The sequence below is a fragment of the Larimichthys crocea genome, chromosome XIII (assembly GCF_000972845.2).
Source record: "Larimichthys crocea isolate SSNF chromosome XIII, L_crocea_2.0, whole genome shotgun sequence".
Lineage (NCBI taxonomy): Eukaryota > Metazoa > Chordata > Actinopteri > Sciaenidae > Larimichthys > Larimichthys crocea.
The window spans coordinates 19,956,919-19,971,999 of record NC_040023.1 but is presented as its reverse complement, the minus strand read 5'-3'; the positions used below and the strand labels follow the sequence as shown (position 1 = coordinate 19,971,999).

The following is a 15,081-nucleotide window of genomic DNA, read 5'->3' as shown; positions in this document are numbered from 1 at the left end:
TGTGCTGCTCAGCATGCAGTACTTCATCACAGCATTACTGATACAAACATAAACACTCGCTGTAGTCATCACAAGCATGACTGCGAGGTGTGTCAGCTATGGATTTTATGCAGAGTGACAAGAAAGACTTACAAATCTGAGTGAATCTGTGTCAGCGTGACCGAGAGAGACAGCGAAACAATGTTACCACCAGCAACAAGGGAAAAAAAACCCCCCAAGAAAACAATGACAGAGAGGCAGAAAATGTTTTCACTTTCCTGGATTAGAAAATATAGTTTGGCACAGACAGAGGTCTCCATGGCAACTAAGAAAAGCTTGAGAGAAAAAGCACAGTATAGCAATAACCAAAGAATGTGTGCGAGAAAGAGAAATCAGGCACACTTCTGACAAAAATATTACAATGCAGCGATGCAAATCCAAGCTGGTTCAGGGATTTGAACCTGCGACCTCTGAGTCACAAGTTGTTTGTGGTTAATGTACCTAAATGACATAAACACTAGAGGCTGTGCTGATATCTGAGCAATATTATAGTCGAACAATACACTGAGCTCGCAGTGAATCATTGAGATGTCAGCGTGGTGTAATAGGCAGGCAGTATGAGTGCCTGAGTGCAACAAGTGTGATTATGCATGAAATTGAAAAGTCTGCTACTGCCACGTGATCATTTTGCATCCTGTGCGCCCCACGTCAAAGAAATCCATCTTAGTAATAACGTGCAGTCATCTGTGTCCCGGAAAAAAACAATATGGTTTTACAATTCATGAGGAAACTCTTTCGGTGCAGCGTGGAACAGCGGCTGACAGCTAAACTGATGACCGCTGAATAAATATTGTCTGAAGTTAATGTTGTCTAACAGACCCGGACACGTGTATAGGCGAGCACACAAGAAATCACAGTCCAATTACAGCGCTTTTTATTTGGCACGCTGCGGTTTGACACGGTCCTCCTTTCCCTCCATCTGTCTTTCTCACTTCTTTTCCTTAACACCTTCCTCTTCCTTCCTTCCCACTTCTGTCTTCGTCAGAGAAAATTAAAAATGCAGGAACACATTGTCACAGTAGGCTGCTTCCACCTCCACTCACACCTCTGACATGGACGAGCATGGGCGACATCAGCGCAGAGGCTCAAACTGGGCGACGCCTGACTGTGGACACTTGACAAAAATATCTAATGAATTAACAAACCCTCAAAGGACAAACTAGTGTTTTTGCAAGTTTATCATAAATCACATTTAGCATTATTTAACACAAAAGAAGTTTTCAGATTAACACCTCCAGTGCCAGCTTTGCTTTCGATTTAATTTCAGCTTGCTCTGCCTTTCCTTTCCTTCTGAAGGCTCACTATTGACTCACTATTTTGATGGACAGAAAAATAATCAGCAACTGTTTTGCATAATCCTTTCAAGTCATTTGTCAAGCAAAAATGTCAATCTTTCTCTGGATTTAACTTCTCAAATATAAGCGTTTTCTCTGTTTTATACCGTTGTGTCTCTCAGTTTTCGACTGAAGACAAGAAATGTGAAGACATCACCTTTGGGAAATCCTGATAAGCAAATTATTTTGATGAATTGCTAATTAAAATAATCTTTAGTTGCAGCCCAAGAAACAAGAACTATGATATTCACATAATTAGAGCCAAAGCAGCAGCTGCTGTCACTAATGGGTGCATGGGGGTGGCTATATAACTCACTCACATGTAAAGAGCATTTCCTGCAGCTTGTTTCACCATTACACACGTATCATATGCAGAAGTACCCAACAGGAAGTCGGCCATACTGAAGAAGCTGTAACTTTATTGTACATTGTTTAATCTGTACACGCTGAGCAGGTTTGAGAATACATGTATAGGCCAATGTTCACAGTCATCGTGCCACCTAATGGCAACAGAAATTAAACCTTGTGTGACAATCATAATTCACTTACACAAAATTTTCAGGGTGTGGTCTACACTCCATATGCAGAAACACCATGTAAGTGGGTGTTCTCTTGCACTAAATTGTAGACATAGGAAGTAAAATTTAACTCTTATCCGTAACGCGTGAAAATTCAGAGCCGTGTCGACCAATATTGCCGTGTCGACCAACAATATTGCTGCATGGCTCAACATGTATTGGATGAGATGGCCTGTTCATTGCTGCTCATAGCTTTAATTTGACCTAAACTTAGAACGTTTAAATGATGGTTTATGTCGAGTTCTGCAAGTCAAATGTAAGTTAAGTGCCTTTCAAGCAAAGCCTTTCTCCTTTAGGATCACTTTGTGCAGCGTGATCATACACACATACTTTTCAATGCACATGCATGAGCTGTATGTATAATGCATGAGCCGTCTTTCCTGTGGGTGATTCATATGAGTCTAAAGGGGGTCATTTCGCCCTGCAGCAGGCCTGTGCTCTGTGCTGAAAAGGTAGAGGCTTCTCATCAGCCGGCCAGACCGCCTGGTGGTATTACTCCGACTCCGCAAGTCTCTCTCTCCTTGATCGAGGGACGCCAAGGCTACAAGCGACGTGTCCAGGGGTCTGATTGCAGAACGAGAGAGGCAGCGCTGCAGCTGCTGCTACTGGAGTGTCAGCCATGATTGTTATCAGAGGGGTCTGCTGCTCATTTTGGCCCGCATGAAACTGCTGGCCAGCTATTCAGAGGCCACTTGTGACACACACACACACACAAACCAAAGAGACGTACCTTGGCATAGTCTGTAGTCTTGATGAACCATTGTGTGAGCAGCTTCTGCTCCACCAGGGCGCCAGACCTCCAGGAGCGACCGTTTTCATCCACCTGCTCATCAGCCAGCACTGTCTGATCAACAGGGTCCCAGTTCACCACAGCCTGGATGACACGTACACAGAGCACACAAGTACACATACACACACACACACACACACACACATAGAGTTCAAATGAAAAAGCAGAGCTTAGGAAGAAGGTTGAATTTAAAGGCAGACCAAAGGCTTATTTTAAGGTCGTCCCATTTCATTAACCACAATCAAAGGGCTTCCACCAAGCTCTCCTCGTTTCAATTCATTCATTTTGTCCAAGAGTACCGGGTGAGCTGCCTCACTTATTTCTGTCAGGGACTTCATACCTAAACCAATCATATTAATCCTTTCAAAAGAAAACCAGGATAAGCACTTTAGCTCAAAGGCCACCTACCTCTTTCTGATACGCCAGCCCTGCTTCAAAGAGCTTGATAAACAGATACTGCGTCCACCTGTAGTAGTCTGGAAGACAGGTGGTCACCTCCTGTCAGGAAAAGCCACAGTCAGTGTTGTTAGGCACAAGAGAGCAAATCAGACCTAAAGGCTCCCCATCTCTCCGTGTGATGCTCAGTTCTTCTTCACGTCCTACTCACCCGGTCCCAGTTGAAGCAAAGACCGAGGCTGTCCAGCTGCTCCCGCATGGACTGGATATTACTGTGGAGGCAACACAGAGAAGCAACGTTAAGGTATGTATAAACAATGGACTCTAATGAGAACAGTTGTGATGTTTCACATACTGTTTAGTCCAGTCCTCTGGGTCGAGGCCTCGCTCAATGGCTGCGTTTTCTGCTGGAAGTCCAAAAGCATCCCAACCCATCGGATTCAACACCTGTGGACGCAGTCAGGTCTGTGTTAGAGGTCATCATCAGGATTTAACAGTAAATTAATGAGCTATTTCATTTCATCAAGTCATGTATTGTGTAAAAAAGGAACCCCAAAATACCAAACACACAAGCTTCTTCAATGAATCTTTTACTTTGCTTTGTTTTCTTTTTCTTGTTCTACTACTAGAACATTATGTACTACTTCTTATCCAGAATAGATGAGTATGTGAATCATTCTCTTTTCAGAAGCAAAGAAAAAAATGTCTGCTCTGTCACTGAAAAGTCCTTTTGTGAGGCTTCAAGCTGTATACTGGACCATGATTGGCTTAAAAACTAGTTTTAATGTCACAAAATCATGCTTCATGTACATTCACGTGTAAAATTTAAGGTGAGCACAGAGAAATGTTCCTCCTTCAGCAGATGGATGTGAAAGCACAATGTCACACTCAGCATTTTCTCATTTTTTCAGTGGCGGGGAACTTTTATGATGTAAAATCAAAACTATTCCATTGTAGGAGGTAATTTATTCAGGAGCAACAGCATTGTGCTCCCCTAAGCGCAGCACAATTGACCCCTATATGATAATGTGTTGTTCCCTGCTGTAATCTCAACTCCATTACACGTTGTGGTTAATGCATGTAGATTATCTGCAATTTCCATGTAACTGCACCAGCTATATAATGTAAAACCAAGTGGAAAGCAAGGTGAGGCTCTGTGAAATCAGGATATGACAGCTTTATAATAGCATGTCTGATGTAAATTACTTTGCAAGTTGTTTTACTCACAATTTTCTAAAAACATCACAATGTACCATGACTTTCCCTCTTCAGCACCCGCCTTGACATAAGCGATGTCTACTTAAGATGACGCCTCTTTTCCCCCTTATCTCTTCAGCTCGATGAGAGAGAAACGAGATGAAAGCACAGGAGTGGAAGGCATGAGCAAAGTAGAGGAGAAGCAGAGTGACAAGGAGTCGAGGACTGGAGAGGATCATTGTACGGACTCTAACGGGTCTGATGTTTCAGACGAATTGGTATCCTTGGTAACTGCATGGGCCTCATTTGTAAAGCCGAGTGCTAGATGGTATTAGGCTAAGAGTGCTCAGCACGGCGGACCACTGTGACTGCTCAGGAGGAATACAGGCACACTGAGAGCTTGGCGCAAGCCAAAGATAGCCAATATATCAGCCTACATATGCTGCTATATCGTTTACTCAATGTAAATGCTCTATTAAGGTGAGACAGGATTCACGAGGGGATGCTACAGGCTGTGATGGACAGGCGTTCAAAGTGGCAAATTATCCTTTCACTGCGAATAGCTTCAGCTCTTCTTACCCTTATGTCCACACAGCGTGAATACTAGCCTGACTCTTTACTAACCCGTTATCACAGAGAGCTATCAGACAGAGTACATTTCAGAGGCAGTGGAAGATGAACGTGGGAGTCAGTGTAGGCACATTTTATGACAATCTGCCCACTGTAAGGCAGAGCATATCAGTGCCAACCTGAGACAGATACATCAATCGACAGCTCCAGCCTCCTCAAGCTGGCGACAAGGAGGACAGAAGTGTTGGGAGACTGATTTTGTGAATGTGGAGCCACTCAGCTACATGCGAGCGTCCACCCACACGGTTCCAGCTCGAAGCTTCTCTTCTTCTCTCTTCTCAGCATTTGTCTGCTTTTCATCACGCTAATTGATAACAAACCAAACTCTGGTAATGGATTTAATATTCGACTCTTTTGTATTTATTATTCATTGGACAAATGCACGAGTAATTAGAGACCAGAGGACAAGAAGAAGAGTGTGCCTCATGCATAAATCAGTGATCATATACATATATAAAAGGTTTATTTCACCCAAATGATAGAAATACATTTTTACATTTACTACAGCTTTAGTGTTATGGAGTCCTGCACCTAATTTTGGTTTAAAGGAATGAATTGACATTTTGGGAAACATTTTTGCAGAGATCACAGATGCAATCATTATAGATTTTGATGGTACAATTGTAGCCTGAGGACACTCACATGATTATATTTCGATTTTTTTGGGGCTAAAAGAATGAAAGAAAGAAATTGAGAACATCTCTAAAGGATGTTTTTACCTTTGTTTTTACATTTAAACTGTGCAATGCTCCTTTTCCTGCTTTGTTGCCATTTGGTTGGCAACAAAGCACTTTCTACTTTGTTGGCTGTAAGTGACAGAAATGCAGCCGAGCGTTTACAGTTACAATGAAGCCAATCGCTGCATCCCTGATGAGAAGTCAGATGAGAAGATGCCACTCTTATGTCTGTATAGTAAATAAGCAGCTACCACCAGCAGTTTGTTAGCTTGCTTTGTCATGAAGACAGCAAATGGTAAAAAAAAAAAAAAGTAACAAAATGTGTCTACAAGAAGACTCACTAATTAACACATTATATCTTGTTCATTTAATCCGTACAAAAATGGACTGGATGGACACAACTTAGCTATTTTCTAACTGTTCCCAATCATGATGAAGCTAACTGCGTCTTGGCTCTGGGTTTGTATTTCAGACATTAAATATATGTATTAACTTCCTCAGCTAACTCTCAGCGCAAAAGTAAATGTGTTTTTTTTATGTCATCCTTCTGGTCAAATCATTCCTTTCATTTCAAAAATGCAACAAAAAAAAAAAATGTTTCTGACGTTTGTCCTTTTCACACCGTTGTCAGAACAGCAACGTGTCTTTTCAGAATCACAGTTCAAGGTACTTCTCCAGTACAGAAAAGACAAGCTTTTTTTTGCCAGGTGATTCGTGAAGACTTTAAGACATGTTCAGGAGAAAGTAGTCCCTTTTTTATTAAACAGTAATGAAATTACAAATAGTATGAATTAGAAGCTCTTTTATTAAGCTTCTGATGAGAGTTTGGTCACAATCTATTAATATGATGTAGAACAACAGGGATATTAAGTCTTCATGAAAATGTTACATTTTAAAAAAAGTGTCATACATGAAATTACCTTTAAAAGCCAGAAAATAGCTTTAGGGTGTGACAGTTGACAGTGTGTACCCTCCTTAATTAACTAGTGAGTTTAGAAGACTGTGTGCATTCAGCGGAACAAGGTTTGCTTTTTGACAGATGCTGAGAGAAAGTACACTCGTGGGCAGGAAGTAGTTGCCAGTCATGTGAAACCATGTTTCTGTTCAGGGAGAAACGAGACAGAAGCAGAGGGGATTCTCTCTGCAGGTGAGGGAGCTGCACAAAAACCCGGTGTCAAATCCACCAGGGAGAAGAAAAAGGAAAGGTTTGTCAGACAAACAAGACAGAGATAGGGTGGTGCGAGGACAAAGAACTGAACTTAAGTTGTCACCATCACGTCGGAAAGTGTGTTTGATGCGTCTGACAGATTCATCAACACCAGCCGTTTAGTGGACTCAAGGGGAGTGCTGAATATCGACCGAAACGCTTTGATTTGAAACTGGGTCGATTATGGATTTTACCTTTACCGTACTTTATCGCAGCAGCTTGAAAACCTGCTACTTTCTCCAAGTGTCTTTTTACAAGAACAGGGAAAACATTTACTTGCTTTGAAGCTCACAATATATTTGGATTTGCACAGACTGATTTTGAAAGAGTGANGCAGTTTTTAGGAAGAAGCCACATTTTGCCTTATGATCTATTAAGCAGTAACGACGCTAAGGCCTTCCAAGGGTTAATGATCTCGGGATCATTCAATCTGAGGAAAAACACCCCAAATCATTATTTTTTTTTAACTTAAAGACATAAAAAGATGACATATTTAATAACATAATGTGTAAAAAGACATAAAAAGATGACATATTTAATAACATAATGTGTAAATATACACTGTATTGGCACACAGTATGAGTAAAGTACAGCAAAGACAGAAAAATCTAATCACATGCTCCCAGGATGGTGTAAATTTTCATCATGTATTTATAAGGTAGTGAGGTCTTATTATGCAGATAGCATTATTGTATTATTGTATTATTATCTTGCATTATTAGTCAATACTGTATCATGTTATGTACAGAATACTGAGTGCTAGTATTAACATTATGGAAATAGCCAGAATCATTTTTTTCCCACAACATTTAACCCAGACAGAAGAATGGATGTCTCACTAGTAGCTTATTGCAAAGTGTAAAATATGTTCCTCTAAGTGCCTCTGAGGATGTCAGTAAAACAGGCACAACCAGAGAGAAGGGCTTGTGGTGAGGGGTAGATTGTGAACAATAAAACAAATGCTTTAGGTTTATTCTGAAAAAGGAACGGCCACCTGTTGTCAGTGGTTATATATGTTTGTTTGGTTAAATCCAACTGCGTGAAATCAGTAAGGACACTGCAGACACGCAGAGCGAAATATTAGCTTTTTATGGGTGACTTCATCAAGAGTCATTAATAACACCACCAAGCATATTGAGTTTAATTAGGAAAGCACACACACAAGGGGCAAGCATTTACTGCATGCTGCCATGAGAAACTGAGCACAGTTAACTGATAATTATCCCAATCATCCACATCAGTAATCACGGTGCTTTAATCAAACCAATGACTAGTTAATGACTACCTGATCATACTTTAGCAGTTACATAATGTTTCTGTAGTGGTGACAAAAGAAATATACATCTTTAACAGCATTATGCCAAACTCCCTTTAGAAAATATGAAACATTAACAATCCCACATGTGTCGATAGAAACACAAGATAAAGGATGTCATATCTCTTACGCTCAATTCAGAAATTCAAAAATCAATGAACTGTACATTTCTTCAAACTTTACATTTTGGATTCTGTCGCCATGTTTTTTTATTATTTCTGTTCAGATCCAGGGGCTGGGATTTGAGATTTGTAAATCCCTCTGCCAGGACATATCAGGATCATCATAATAATTCTGATTTAGACTTTCCAAACAGCGGCCACTGATGAATTTATAGTAGCTTAAAGCTTAATAGGCCTTTTTCACAGCAGACATCTTAACTTGTCATAGCACAGATCTTACTTCTGACATTAAAGATGGCTTTGTTCTGTGAAAGAGACTCATTAAAGCGAGCATAAACAACGCCAGAATCCTGAAACAAAATGTCTTCCTCTAACTATTGCACTTTGCCTTCTAAGCACTTAAAAAATATATGATTATATAAAAAATATTGTAGGTTTATTTCTTGTTTCATACCAGCGCCGAGTTGTGACGTCGCTTGATCCAGGGAGGATAGTAGGAAATGGTTTGAAGACATTTACTGACAGCAGACATACCTGATGGCCTCTCATTCTCTGGAAGTGGCCGATAGTGTCACTGATGGTATACACTCGCACGTGGCCCATGTGCAGTCGCCCCGATGGGTATGGAAACATGGAGAGGACATAAAACTTCTTCCTGTTGGAACCCTGCAGAAACACAGTCAAATGATACATGCACAGAGCTGTGAGGAAAAAAACAACTTGATTTTAATCCTGAGAGACGACAATAACAGTCTCCATTATCAGCCTGGCTTGTATAAAAGACTGCACTGCATTAACCTGATGAGGTCAGGACAGGAGTAATAACTCATCACACACAGAACGAGAGCGCTGACTGACTTCTACATTACTGCATGAGGCCCTAAACTGTGTCTGATTATAGTGTCAGACTCTGAACTGCGGCAGCGCCGATTATGGATGGTTTACAGTCACAACACTGTTACCACGGCAACACACGCTAAGCACTGGTTACACCCAGCTATACACAATTACAGGAAACCTAAGTCATAAATTTTTTAGTAAATTAATTAGGACCAGGCCTGTCATGAATGCACTTAATCACTGTCGGGCCTGTCCCAGACGACCACACGTTCAGACCATTAGGATATATAATCAGCTCTGGGTCTGAGATGAGCTTCCAGTGCCAGTAATAGCTGGGAATCATGTGGAAGGATGCTTGATGACCCATTAATCAATCAATCTTACAGAAAAGGTTAAAGGTGTTTCCAATGCGCACATTAAAACATAGAAGAGTGCACTTGATTCAACAGTATTGACAGCTGTTCATAGTTTAATTTGTAGCTGACAGAACATTTACACGCACATGTTGGTGTTCACTGTATTTGATGTGACATTTTCAACATAAGAATAAACTTGGTTATTCATATCTGTGTGTACATGATGACAACAGTACCCAGGTTTCTGATCATCTGCCTCCAGGTGAGTCTTGATCGCTCATTCTCGTACCAGCTGAGATCATTAACTTTTGACTGTCTAAACTCTCCCGCGTGTGGATCGACAGAAAGTTCATCCGCAGCTAATTTTATCATTTCATTATCACTCGAGTCGTTTTTGGCAGAAATGCCAAACATTTGGTGATCGAGGGGACTGAAATATGAGGATTAGCTGCTTTTCTCAGTTTCATATCATCAGAAACTGAATTCCAAAACAAGACCATTCGCATTCATCCAGGTCATCTTTCTTTGAGGAGGCAGTTGGACTTGGATCAGTGAAGACATTTCACCTCTCATCCAAGAGGCTTCTTCAGTTTTGACTGGCGGGGAAACAAAGGCATTTAGCCTTGGTGGGATCGTTAACCAGTCCAGTTTCCCCTTGGCTGGTTAGTGCTCCTTGTTGTTTTAACAATGCTGCCCCTGACCCCTTTCCAGAAGACTGAATGACAATTCACACTTGGTCTTATGTGACTCCAACAACCATCATTCACACCGGACCTCAGGTCGACCTTAACGACACAGACAACAGTTGTCACAACAACAAGGAGCACTAACGAACCAAGTGGAAACAATCATCTATCCCCACCAGTTTCCCCACCAGTCAGTCAGAACTGAAGAAGCCTCTTGGATGAGAAGGATCGACAAACAAGTCCAGTTGCCCCAGATTTAACTCTCCTCCAAGATGGCAGAGAAATCATGAGAAACCTGAAATAGCGTTTACGTCACAGGAGAGCCCAACTCTGACTGCATGGATGGAAATCATAATAGACATTTAACCACAAGATGGAACAATTTGCATCACGATGGAAAGGCTGGGTCACTTATGAGAGGCCTGATTTTGTATTCGAGGATCAATGACCACTCTCTGACTGTTGATTGCTCATGGCTTTACTAATATTTTTTTTTTTTAAGAAATAATTACCTGTAACAAACGCCAGTATAATGTACTATATCTGAAAAACACTGTATGGAAATGTTTGTTTGACAATCAATTAAAAAAAAGAAAAAAAGTGTTTACATGGTACAGTATCTAGATTTCTGCTACTGGCAAATGAAAACAGCATTTTGACTTGTCAAAGCTGAAAAAACACAAGTGGATGTAATAACAGTAACAATGACTCGGTTCCATTAAGTGAACAGTAACTGTAAACCTTTCCTAAGTAGTATGTTGCAATGATGAATACACCTGGGAGTTTCCTGCTATGTCTTGTCAAAGTCTCTGCTGTACAACCAGACCACTGAGTCATCCTGATGTCAGCGGGATAAACACTGAATGAAGCTTGACAGTCTTACCTGCTCCACTGCATCTTTCTGCCACTGTGCCATAATTCGTGGGTGCCACCATTCTTCCACTCTGCGTCGGGTCTCGGTTCGATAGTCCTTCTCCCATACACCTGTCTCACTGAACAGTGTACGGGCTCTGGGGGACAGGAGGCGGGGTACTGGGCTCAGGAGGGAACACCTGATTTGGCCGGACCGGACAGCGCCCAGCGGATAAAGAGCCAGCCTTCTCACCGACACCTGCATGGTTCTGTCACCTAAAACAGAACAAACAAAACGGGTACACATACAGTGAACTGGCAGGCAGATGGACAGGATGCTGGTGTTGTTGGAGGTAAGCAGGTGAAAAAGTGAGGTTTTCCTCAATATTGGGTGGATTAAGATTCTAATTAAAAATGTTTTTCCAAAACTGATATGGCAAATTCAGGTAAGGTGTCTTTTAAGATATGATCTTTTTTAGATCCCCCAGAGGAAAAAATACAGCAGCACAAGGGCAGAAAAAATAAAAAATGAACAGAATAAGAACAAAACTACACCGAGCAATTAAACTCATAATATAAAATGATTTAACTGATGTAACACTCAAACAACTAGTCGATTAACGGACTGATTGATAACTATTTTGATGATTTGTCAAGGATTTATTGTAGCAAAAATTGCATTTAAAAAAAGCAGCAGAGTTTTACCTCTTACTATTCAGTCCAATCATCTCCATGCCAATAAATTCCTCTGCATATATTTTAAAAGGTTGATCGAGTTTTAATTAGGCAAATACTCTGATGATGCTCTAAACACTTCATTATCCATCCCAGATACTCATTTCAGCTCTTGTACTCGCTCAACCGTCATCACTACATGGCATAATAAGCACAAAGAAGGTTCCTCCAAGTCACAACATCATATCGGCAGAAAGGCTTAAAAATGCAACTAGGCCTTGAAACTCGTTCAACATCAAGAGTCGGCACATGAACGGCACATGTGAGTCCACTTGTTGAGAGCAGAGTGACTGATGGCTCGGCTCTGCAGCTCTCCACGTGATCTGCTTTCACCACTGCTGTTTCACAGTCTGTGTTCCTTGCACCACGTCACTCCCGCAGCAGCATGATTTTGTGAAATAAGAGGTTTATTCAGCGAGATGTGATTACGCTCTGCCTCTCTGTGAAGCCCCGGACGGGCTGTTCTTATTAAACAGCCTGCCTGTAAGACACGTGACTGACATTTTCAATCAACTGACGCATCGTTGTTCACTGATTTCTATGCTTTGAATTGAATTTTATACATTTTTATTTGCATTTATGGATGTTAAGCACTCTGACAGCCTCATCATGGCAGATACCATCACCTGGATGGAGGATCCTGATCCTAAAATAAGTTCTGTAATTACTTGTAGGTAGAAAAAATAAAATATTGCACTGTAAGAATGTCAAAAGCAGGATTATTCAGACGATTTATGGATGATTTTTTTTAAAAAGCGACAACTAATGTGTGCTACTTCTGAAAAATACTACTTTTACTCTTTTACATAAACACAGCAGTTAGATGAGACCTCCCTGTAGCTCAATGTAGGTCAGACAGTCAACTGCGTGTAAGAAAAAAAAAACAATTTGACCTAAATTTCTCTTCTAGACAACACACACACCCACAGACATGTATATAAACACAGTTTCCAAGGTAACCTGAGATATCCATACAGTCCCTGCCTCCTCGCCAGCGGAGGACAACTGCTGCTAACCTGACTTGTCAGGAGAATATTTCCACGGCAGTGACGCATCTGGATTTCAGACAGCGAGACCTTTATAGCTGCTGAGTGGAAGAAGTGACAACATGCACACCAGACTGAGACGAAGACATAAACAAGGGAACCAAGAATTAAGTTTATCCACAGCTGTGGATGAAGTGATTCTATGCCCGAGATGTTGAGAAAATACAAGACGAGTCCAGAGAAACAGGTCAAAGATGATTTGAGGAGACAGACCTGTATGGTTAAATCTTTCTTTCACTAGTAAATGAGACATCACGACAGAGGATTTTAGCAACTTTCCTTGAGCTTACACTTTAAGAAAACACATCATTTAGTAAGAATCAGACCGGCATGAAGGTTTCACTGCCTGGGGAGGACAGATCTTTTGGGGATAACTCCGAGCTTTTTCCACCAAATGAGTGTAAAAACCAGCTAAAAGTGTGTGTCCCCCCTTCTCCACTCCTCTCCTCTGAGCCACCCACCTGTTTGCGGGTAATGTGTTTTTCACTAAATCCTCTCGAGTATAACCTAAGCATCACAGCGGCTCGCGCTACTCCCCGAGGCTGAGGCTGGGCGAGCCGAGCACTCAAGGTTGTGTGCATCTCTGAAGGTGCAAGTGAGTGGGCTGAGGCGAGAGACTGAGAAAAATGTTTCTATGGTGACTGGTCTCATCCATTCGGGGTGTCTCCTGTAACGAGTGACGACTGAAAACTTCTGCAAACAGAAAGCTGGTTCTGCCACGAGAGCGGATACAGCAGATGAAAGCTAATGCTTCATCTAAAGAGCTCTACTTCTACTAATGAACTTCAATATTTTCTGGGTGCCAACAGAAATGTGTCAAAAATTATCCAGTGCTGGAGGTTGGCATCAAATCTGTTTAGCTCTGTAGTCAAATGCTATAAAATTACTGTAATATATGTGATTATATATCGTCTTTTGGTTGTTAGAATACTGTTAAGAGGTAAAATATTGCTCTCTCTGGTCTTAAAGGCTAAATTAGTTTTTAGACGGTCAGTCATAAATGCTTGCTTGGTCATGATATCCACATTACAAATAATCTTGTGTCAAATATTAGTTGTGGTCAGACAGAATCAGTTTGATCTTTTCTTCCTCTGTGGTCATTGTGAGGACGACTTTAGAGAGGAGACCAGAAACGATACGTTCATTTAATAATTGACAGAAAATTAAGATGATTTTTTTTTTAAATAGAGTTTTTCTACTATTTTCTGACATGTTCAAAACCAGCTGATGACTTGACAATCAAAAAGTAATTGACAGACTAATAGAAAATTGAAATATTTATTATCAGAAAGCACCACAATATTGATCTTCACATATCACAGTGCCTTCAGGTGAAACATTTTGGTAACAGCTCTCTTTTATAACCTACAATAGACCTTTTTCACAGCAGACATTTGGACACGAAACAGTAGGGTAAACACAGGCAGGTGTACTAATTGAGTATTAGTAGTTTAATTCAGCTCCATTCAGGTCAAACAGAGTCACTGGAAAACCTCTCTGCTGCAATTAATGGAACTGAACCTTGATTAGTATCATTGTAAACAGCTGTGAAAAAAGTCTGTTGTGTTTGCTTACATTTCCAAATTCTTGACAATGAAAAATAATTGACAGACTAATAGAAAAGTGAAATATTTATTAGCTGTAGCCCTGATAAAATTAAAAAATAAAAACATCTGAAAGTGCCAAAATGTCAAACTAAATTGGTGCATTTGCTTTTCCAAAAATGAGCTCCTCTTCCATAAACTTACAAATAGGACTGGTCATGTTTATATAATATTATATAAGTCTTTGTTAGACTGTAATAACAGCTCAGTTTTACTTTAAATGTCAGGTGACATCACAGAGAGGGACACACACAAATATAACACATGACTGTGCCCACGCTTTCTTTTAAACACATGGTGGTGACACGTGTTTTTGGTGACATGTGTCTTCACACAGTAGAAACCCTGTCAGACCAGTTTCATGCTCGGATTTCTTCTCTAAGTGTTTTGTTTCATTTCCTGCCTGCTCAGTCTGACACACACTCAGCTACGAAAACCTTCAAAATAAAGCCACTTACTGGTTTATCTACGGCTCCTTTGTTTCGGCGTTATGATCGCGATGACATAAATCCAGTAGTCCATGACATGGATCTCATGTTTTTCTTTAAATCACGACATGAGTGACCTGATTGAATGATCACGACTCCGACATAGGCGCCGCCATCTTGGATTTGAAAACACTTTATTGACACTGTTCACGTTGACAAGGAGTGTCCGCGTGCGCGTGTCTGTGTGTG

General features: G+C 40.8%; 1 protein-coding gene across 2 annotated transcripts in view; it reads right to left on the bottom strand.

Annotated features, from left to right (window-relative positions):
• The window catches only part of lars2 (leucyl-tRNA synthetase 2, mitochondrial), a 30,468-nt gene extending 15,456 nt beyond the window's left edge, over positions 1-15,012 (bottom strand). For both annotated transcript variants that reach the window (XR_003463531.1, XM_027286508.1), the window contains exons 1-7: positions 14,863-15,012; positions 11,051-11,295; positions 8,820-8,951; positions 3,493-3,584; positions 3,349-3,409; positions 3,150-3,239; positions 2,682-2,825 (exon numbers count right to left, since the gene is read on the bottom strand). Coding sequence is in view for 1 of the 2 variants with exons in the window: in XM_027286508.1 (XP_027142309.1) it covers positions 2,682-2,825; positions 3,150-3,239; positions 3,349-3,409; positions 3,493-3,584; positions 8,820-8,951; positions 11,051-11,284 (753 nt within the window). In the remaining variant the exon portion in view is untranslated. The remainder of the gene's footprint in view (positions 1-2,681; positions 2,826-3,149; positions 3,240-3,348; positions 3,410-3,492; positions 3,585-8,819; positions 8,952-11,050; positions 11,296-14,862) is intronic.
• Positions 15,013-15,081: the final 69 nt, after the last annotated feature.